The sequence below is a fragment of the Bidens hawaiensis genome, unplaced genomic scaffold (genome assembly GCF_021521415.1).
Source record: "Bidens hawaiensis isolate Kalapana, Puna unplaced genomic scaffold, B.hawaiensis_p1.1 tig00006258_1, whole genome shotgun sequence".
Classification (NCBI taxonomy): domain Eukaryota; kingdom Viridiplantae; phylum Streptophyta; class Magnoliopsida; order Asterales; family Asteraceae; genus Bidens; species Bidens hawaiensis.
In genome coordinates this window covers 724,422-733,664 of record NW_027491415.1, presented here as the reverse complement: position 1 = coordinate 733,664, position 9,243 = coordinate 724,422, and the positions used below count along the sequence as shown (strand labels likewise).

Below are 9,243 nucleotides of genomic sequence, written 5' to 3'. Positions count from 1 at the left end.
TTTTATTGTTTTAAAAGTAGTGATTTAATTATTATTTCACATTTCTGTTCACTGATTGGTTTGTATTTTATTTACTGGTTTAGGTTTAGGGTTTCTGCAAACAGAAAGAAAAAACCCTCTTAACTTGAAAATGTTTTGGAAACGAGGGTTTTCAAGAATCATGTATTTTTTAATTAATTTTTTTTAGTTTTATTGGAATTTAATATTGTTTATTAAACGTTTCCTCATATACATTATTAAATTATATTTTGATTGTTAAGTCTAACCATTTAGAATCCTTGAATCTTCAAGCCGACATATATAAAATCACGTTTAAGTGTTTTAACTTATATTTGGAGTAAAATAGTTTATTAATGTGTTTGAATTGTCTTTGTTAATGTTGTATATGTTGGTGTCAAGATTTTTATGACTTAGAATATAATTTATATTGATTTGTGTCCCTCCATTTGAATTGACATTAATAATACTAATGAAAAAAATGGCACAGTTAATTTATTATAAGTTTCTTTTTCTTTTTTATTTTATAAAAAATCTTGACACCAACATATTTCATTAACAAAGACAATTCAAACACATGAATAAACTATTTATTTACTCCAAATATAAGTTAAACGTCCTGTTATATATGTTGGCTTGAAGATTAAATATAACTAGCATACATGATAATCCTGTTTCATGCAATGGTTTAAGTTACCATTACAGTAAAGCTGTTTGATTAGCTCAGCTAAGTGAATAGTATTTTAATTTGATTGGTAATTTGGAGGTTTATGAATTACTTAATTAATTAGATTGATTTAGAATATTTGGTCACATTCAATTTTCTTATGTAGTCAATTTTGGGATTGATAATAGAGAGCTTTCTTCAGTCCATTCAAAGGTAGGTAGAGGGTACGGATTTGCTGTCGGCTCATTCATCCAAACACGATAGACGTGCTGTCGTTTGAACTATTGTGGCTGTATCAATGATTCGAGAGATAATCTTATCCTTTTCTATATGTGGTTGGACTGAAGGGAGCTCCCTTCTTAATAATATCCAAAGGAACATTACTTGAAAAAGAGATGTTTTTCTATAACTGAATTCCTTTTGAACATCAAGTTTGCATTTTGAACATCAAGAACGTCATTTCAAGTATTAATCTCTACCTTTTGCCGTCTAACTAAAAAGTATGTTTGTTCTTGACCGTCTAAAGAGTATTCACATCCCTTCCATCTTTTTCTATCCTATAATTTAACTAAAAATAAATCAAACTCTTCAAAATATCTCTCATTTAAATTTTTTTCCATATCTTAGTCACCATTTTTATCTTTATTTTATTTATTTTACTCATAAACACTTTTATTATATTTCTTATTTTTACCTCTCATATATGAAAAGCTACTATATCAACTTTTTATAATTTAGGGTTAGAGAAATGAAACGGTGAAAGATACAGAGTGTACTGCTTAATTTTAGAAGATTTTTTATATACTTTAAAGATTTTGGAGGGTTTGATGGGTGGGCTGTGAATCTTGTTGTATTGTTTTCTTATCTCTCCTTTGGTTTGTGAATTGTGAAAACTCTTCTGAGTTGTATTTGAAAAATGGTGTTATATATATTACCGCACCACTTATAGAAGTTTTCGATCAGTATATGCATACTCACAGGTAGTGAAGAGGCTATAGATTTGTTGTGGGCTCATTCATGGAACTCAACTTAAGCATCATGGTTTGAACAAAAGTGGCAGTATGAATAGTCTTGTTTTTATACGTTTCTAAGTAGCATCATAGTTTTATAATAAGAGATGATAGTTTTGAACCTCGTGCTTGTTGTGCGCGCATATAATGTATATATGTATGAACCCTCGGGTGGGCAAAAGTGAAATTGCATTAATTTTGACGTTATTTTACTAATCTCGTGAAAATAATATTAAAAGTGGCGGAATGTTAATCATGCATCATGTGGTGGCGTTGATAGCCGAAAGACAAGGGTACATACACCAATCGGTGGTGTCCCGATGGTTGAGTGTTATGCGTCTTATGTCCAAGGCTTGATGCAAAACTACTATCGAGCTGGGGTCTTACCGGAAGCAGTCTCTCTATTCCTAAAGGGTAAAGGTAAGACTGTCTACATTTTACTTATCTCAGACCCTACCATAGCTTTGATATTGGTGAGATATACTGAGTTCGATGATGATGAATGAGAAGTGACTTTGATTTTTTCTTGTTTTATATATAATAGAAAGATGATTGCTTTTGAATAAAATACATGTACTTCATCAATCTGCATTTCTTTTCTTCCTTTTAATTAGTCATTTTTCTTTACTTTGCATGGTTTGAATATTCTGTTCTTGAATGCTCCTTGCTGTTTGTTTGTGAAAGCTCTTAAAATTCTATTTATTTGAAAATAGGGTTACGTATTATATTTTATTTGAAAATGAAATAACAGGAAAACTTCTACATCATTAGGTAATTTCTTGCATCCAAATGCATTAGTAAGATATGTTTATTCAATTATTCCTCATGAACACATTTGACACTTGGTAACATGACAACATGCACAGCTTAATATGGCACTCCTAATTTTGTTCCATACATGGTTTTTGTACCTCAAAACATAGTAGACTCGAAACTAATCAATGAAAGTTTGGATCTAAAACATGTGAAAACAAAACCTCTTTATTGTACAAAACGTATGTTTAATTTCACAAACACGGTAGCACAAATTCATGAAAAATAGTTCATGTTTCTGCTTCAAAGTGTATTCTCGTCTTCAACTTCCATCATATACTCATATATTCCTAATTATTTGTCAATAATAACGCAAGTGTCTATATATTCGGTTTGTACGCTCTAATAAAAGCTCAACCATGCAATCCCACAAAATAATCATAGTTGATATCATTGAAATATAGTCAAAATCAAACTCAAATGCAGATAGTAGATTCACATTTGAATTCAGATGCTTAAAATGAAATCCGTAGCAAAAGGACCAATGACTAATATAAGAAGAAACTTAAAACAGGTATAGTATTGCTAAGCATGAATTTCTGTATAGAGATCATCATTATTATTATTATTATTATTATTATTATTACAAGATATGGTATGCTTACATCTCACCATTTCAATAGCTTTATTATGGGTGAAATTTCATTAGGTTTGATTGATTGATATTTTTATGATTACGAACATTTTGTCATAAATGTTTACAAAATTATATATGGTACGCGACCAATTGATGATTGTGTAATTACCCTTGATTGTGAATCCTAGTTTTGGCTTTGTGTAATTGGTTAACAGGTGCTTGTGTGATTTGTGTACAACGTCATGCTATGATAAACTACAAATTTGTTGCGTAATTACTCGTTTGTGCTTCGGTAATTAATACATATATATGTTGAGCAATTCCAGTTAGACAATAATCACACATGTTTCAGGTTTGCTGAATTCCATTTTTACATGTATCATAAAAATTACGCGTGTTGAATTTGTGTTAGAGAAATGGGATTTGGTTAGATCTTGAACTATAAATGAGGAGTTCACCTAGCAATCTATGTGAAACAATCAATGTATTGATTGGAGAACAAACAACTTGTGTTAGAGAAATGGGATTTGGTTCAATCTTGAACCCTGGATATAGAAAACATTCCAATAGGTTTAGGTTATTGGTTGCTTGTGAACTACAATCATCATCTTAAGGGGTATTTTTAAAATGTAATACATCTCAACAATTCACTTGATATATCACATAGGCCATTGGGTCAGATAGAAAATGTTGTTTTACACAATATCATCCGTGCTACTAGTCTACTATAGGTTACATAAAAACTCATATCATCATTTTCTTCTCAAATGTTATATGATATATTCATACTGTACTAAAATACTTTTTTGTTATGCAAAAGAAATTGAAAAAATAGGTGATTTGTATATAACGTCTCTTATTAATAAGAAAAACTATTTAGACGTTTATATACTTATATTAGGAAAAAAATTGACGTCCATTGGTGAAGCCAAATCCAGTGGTTAATTAAATATGGGCTAGCTTGTACTTTGCGTTATAGATCGATGCAGATTCTAAAGTGGCCATCAAATCAAGTTGTGCCTTTGTTCCGATCGAGATCCCAAAGTACATGTTTTATGGGTTTTTTATATTTCTCCATATGTCAATGTCTTTAAAGTGTACACGCATACACACACACACACACATATATATATATATATAGAGAGAGAAGGGAAAGGGGGGGGGGGATGAGAAAACCACAAAGTTATGAGAAAAATAAGGTTAGTACAATAAAAAAAATAGTAGCGTGCAAAGTTACAAATATGTAGCTTATGAGTTATATGAATCTCTTTAATTACACCTAATTTTATATTTAAAATTTTTTGACAAAAATTAAAAGTGGCTTTCTTAAAGTTTGCTCGTATCTTATAAGTTTTCTCATAATCCATTTAGTGTGTGTAGTTTAATTGTGTTGTAAACGTAATAATTATTACAACAAAATTTAGTAGACTGATAACAATTACGCTAATTATTATTTTGTTGTGGTGCGATAATTAGAGAAATCTGCATTTTGTCTTCCTGGTTTATAGTCACATTCGATGGGTTTACCCCTGATAAAGAATTTGCGAAGTTTGGGCCCTGTGTTTCTCTAGCGGGTTCCTCTGACTCCTACCGTCAGTTGACCCGTCGTTGACCGTTAATATCGAAGGGTAATATAGTCTATTCCCTATTTACACATCCCTGATTCAATAAAACCCCCGATTTAGGGTTTTTTCCCCAAACACCTAAATACAAACCAACCGTTCGAACATTGAACCCCTAATTTTCCGATCACCGTTAAAATCAAACGTCAACTGCACACATCGCAATGTCGACCTCGTATTCTATTAGGCCGGACAGTGAGTATTGTGACCCGTACGATCTATATGGTAAGGTGTTACTGTGTGTTCAAAATTTTTGTTTTATTTACTTGTCTGTTGTTAACGGGTTGAATGTACTGTTGTTATAGGTGAAAATTATTCAAATGCGTTTACCATAAAACTTTTCCATGGAGGGTCTTTCGCTACCGAGGGGCAGCGAAGATACGAAGGGGGGAAGATCACTTACGTTGATGAAGTTCAAGTTTCTGAATTTTGTAAAAGTATGTTGCTTGGAATACTTTGTAAGTTACAATATGGTTGTGGTACAACTTGTTGTTTTCATTACAAACATCCGTGTATTAGTCTGGACTTGGATTTAAAGCCGTTGGTTGAAGATTATCATTTTCAAGATATTTGTAATATGATTAGAGGTAGTGGTATTATAGGTACTCACATTGTTGAGATTTTTGTAGAACATGGCAGGACTAGTGGTACTAAAATTGTGGTGTATGAATCTGGATTTGTACATGGTTTTGGTTTTGAAAGTGTTCATGAAGTGAGTGGTCAAAGTGTCCATGAAGTGAGTGGTGAAAGTGTCCATGAAGTGGGTGGTGAAAGTGTTGATGAAGAGAGTGCTGAAAGTGTTGATGAAGAGAGTGCTGAAAATAGTTATAGTGAGGAAGATGATGACAATTATGATAGTGATCGATCACATGAAAGTGATCCTGAGTATACGGCTGCCTTTCAAACACCCTTGGAGGATGTAGAAGTTGACATGAGGTTGTATAAAGCTATTGTAGATTTTGATGTGGTAGAAGCAGCAACTGATCATATTAGTGATGATGATGGTTTAAATCCTTGCATGGATACCTATGAGAGCTCTGATGATGAGCGCTTGAGTGTCTTGAATAGTATGCTAAGAAAGTTCAAGGGTAAGGAAAGGAATGATGATGATGAGTGTCCATTTTATGTTGGTCGGTTAATACCATTAAAGAAAACATTGAATGAAATGGTTAAGAGTTATGCTATTCATGCTAGAAGAGATTTGTATATCAAGAAGAATGATCCTTTAAGGTTTAGGGTGATTTGTTTGGGGACCAATCCTAATTTGGTTGCTGGTGAGGGGTCAAATGTGTCAAGTCAGGAAAAGTTGAAGGTAAAAAAAAGGGAAATGAAACCCACTTGCCCTTGGACGCTGCACATTTCTAGACAAAATGTTGAGGATAATTGGTGTGTGAAGGTCATTCCCAGAAAACACGAATGTCTAAGAAGTACAACAATTGGTTTGTACATGATGTCTACTATTGCCAAAGAGATTGAGGTTGAGCTACAAACCACCCCCAACTTATCTGCCAAAGAATTGAAGGCCAAATTCCAGCAGATGCATCAAGTACAACTTTCTAAATCCAAGATGAGAAGAACAAAGACAATAGCCTTGCAAAGGAAGGACGGTGACCACACCAAACAATACACCCACCTCAGATCCTATATTGATGAGCTTCTTAAAGCAAACCCAGGTAGTACCATTAAATTAGATGTTGAACCATGTGCTAACCCTAACCTTAAAACAAGGCAATTTAGAAGGATATATGTGTGTTATGCGGCTTTGGTTAAAGGATTTAAATTGCTTGGTAGAGAACTTCTTGGGTTGGATGGTTGTTTTTATGAAAGGGAAATACCCCGGATAGATTTTGACTGCTGTCGGGACGGACGGTAACAATTGCTTGTATCCTGTTGCCTTTGCAATAGTGGAAGCCGAATGCACAGACTCATGGAAATGGTTCTTAGATCTCCTTGGAGATGATCTTGACTTGCCTCATGATGCCAATTTTACTTTCATAAGTGACCGAAAAAAGGTATGTACACGTAGGATATATTTGTAATAGGCTAACTCATGTACACTAATTATGGTGATTTGACTGTTGTAGGGACTTATTCAAGCAGTTGAGAGTCTTTTCCCTAGGGCAGAGCATCGGTTTTGTTGTAGACACATCCATGAGAACTTGAGGCAAACCTGGAGGGGAGATTTGTATAAAGGTTTGTTTTATAGGGCAGCATCGGCCACTTCTGTCCCCTACTTCAACATGGCAATGGAGGAGATTAAGAAAACAAATCTTGATATGTTTCTCTGGCTTAGTGAGATCCCGGCAGCAAGATGGTCAAGATCACATTTTTCAGGAAGGGTAAAAAGTGATATGTTGCTGAACAACCTTTGTGAATCTTTCAACAAGCAACTTGTTGGAGCAAGAGACAAGCCGATCATTATATGCTTGGAGTATATTAGAGAGTATATGACCATGAGGATTGTGGCTGTGAAGAAGATGCAAGCCACTGCAAGGGGCCCATTAACACCGCAAGCAACAAAAGCATGGGATGAAATCCAAACAGAAGCAAGCAAATTGTCGGTTATGATGGTTGATGATGTGACTTACTAGGTATGAAAGCAAATTGACTATGATATTACAATCAATCTTTTGTTAATATGCAAATATGTTCATAGGTTAAAAGTCTGAGAAGCCAATGTGTGGTGAATGTGGGGGATAGAACTTGCACGTGCAGGAGATGGGACTTGACAGGTATGCCATGCAAACATGCTGTGGCAGCCCTATATAACATGATAGAAAACAAGATGTATGTCGGTCCATTGGAGAAGTGGGTTTATGAAGCTTACTGGTTAGACACTTGGAAGAATGTGTATAATCACCAAATCAGGCCCATACTAGGCCCTGATATGTGGACACCATCAAATTGCCCAACAATACTAACTCCTCCAAAAACATCATACCCAGATTGGCAGACCGAAGAAGAGCAGGAAGAAGGCACTAGGTGAGAAGAAGAAATTGACAGCTAGCAAGAACAGGAAGAGGAAGATTGAAGAGGTTCAGAAAGTGTCTGCAGGAGGAAGACTTACCAGGTTGGGGCACGAAAAAAGTTGTGGAAGATGTGAAGGTTACAGACACATCAAAACTTGCAGGGCACCAATTCAACGATAATGATGTCATCCATAAAGTTGTGTTTGAGTTAGATTGATGGTGTGTGTTTGAGACTATTTAAGACTTTTGTTTTGAACTTTTTGGTACCATGTCATGGTTTGTGTTTGAAACAATCTAAGACTTGTAGCATGTGTGTTTGATTTGGGACATGATAGTTTGTATGCTATGTTTGACAGTATTTTGGTTAATGCTTTTAAAACTAGTAGCATGTAGGCAAATAATGCAAACATTACAATAGATTTAATCATGTCAAATTAAAGTACAATTCAAATGCAAACAATACTAGAAGCCAACTACAATGTTACTTCCAATGACAATTATCGTTTGACCAGTCAGAGTCCCACACTGGATCGTCTTCATATGGATCATGATAGTAATCTTCTTCCGGCTCACTGGTGTACTTGAAAGCTGCTTTCACAACCTCGGGGTCATAATCATCACCAGGATCCATTTCATGTTCTTCACTTATTCTAAATAAGTCATATTCTTGCACTAAATAAGCCACCAACTCATCTTCACCCAATTGATATTCCTTGTCTTCCATTTGACTTTTGTCTTGGTCAAACTGAACATTCTGATCATCCTTCCCTAACTCAACATTATGATCATCCTTCCCTAACTCAACATTCTCATCATCCTTCCCTAACTCAAACATTCTCAGTTTCATCATGGCTGCAACATGACTGATAATGTGGAACACAAATTTAAAGTAAATATATGAAACAAGAAACTCTAAACATTTAACAAAAACTACAATAACAACAACAAAGATTACATTATACAATACTAAAAATACAATGTTAACAACTAATCAATAAACCCAAACATAAACAAAGAACAAAAACCAACTAATTGCTAGCAACATCTTCAAGCTTGTTACTTCTTTGGTTTTCATTCTTGCAAAATCATCTTTCTTGGTCATCATCTTCACCATTGCTTGAATTACCTTTTCACAACTAGGGCATGTGGGATCATCAGCCCATTTTAGCCATCCACGACTCCCCTTCTGTAACGGACTAAATATATCAACAAACAAACAACCCTAATTACATTCACAATTCACAGATTACCAAATCATCATCATCATCGATTAACAGATTAACAAACAAACAACCCTAAAATTGACCTAAGCAACACAACATACCAAATCATCATCGATTAACATACTAGAACCCTAATTCGTGAGTTATTAAAGCTTACACAACACAAGAATCGACGCCCCGGGTTTGCATCGGTCCTGGATATCTGGTAACATGTCGCGGCACCACATGAACATCTCACACAAAGCTCATCTGCACGGCAAGGCTTGGAAGGTGAACCCGAGGAGAATTGACTTGACTTGGATTGAGACATCCGTCAATCGGGTCGCCGGATAATGCCGTTCAATTATAGGTTGAGAGAATCGCCG

The 9,243-nt window shown here is 34.7% G+C and overlaps 1 protein-coding gene across 1 annotated transcript; it reads right to left on the bottom strand.

Moving 5' to 3' along the window:
- Window positions 1-8,127: 8,127 nt before the first annotated feature.
- On the bottom strand, window positions 8,128-9,205 carry LOC143631796 (uncharacterized). The gene is made up of 2 exons (XM_077100436.1): window positions 9,036-9,205; window positions 8,128-8,841 (listed from the first exon to the last, which is right to left on the bottom strand). Exon 2 carries the CDS (start codon window positions 8,503-8,505, stop codon window positions 8,137-8,139), a length of 369 nt encoding a protein of 122 aa, XP_076956551.1. The 5' UTR covers window positions 8,506-8,841; window positions 9,036-9,205; the 3' UTR covers window positions 8,128-8,136.
- Between the last annotated feature and the right edge of the window lie 38 nt (window positions 9,206-9,243).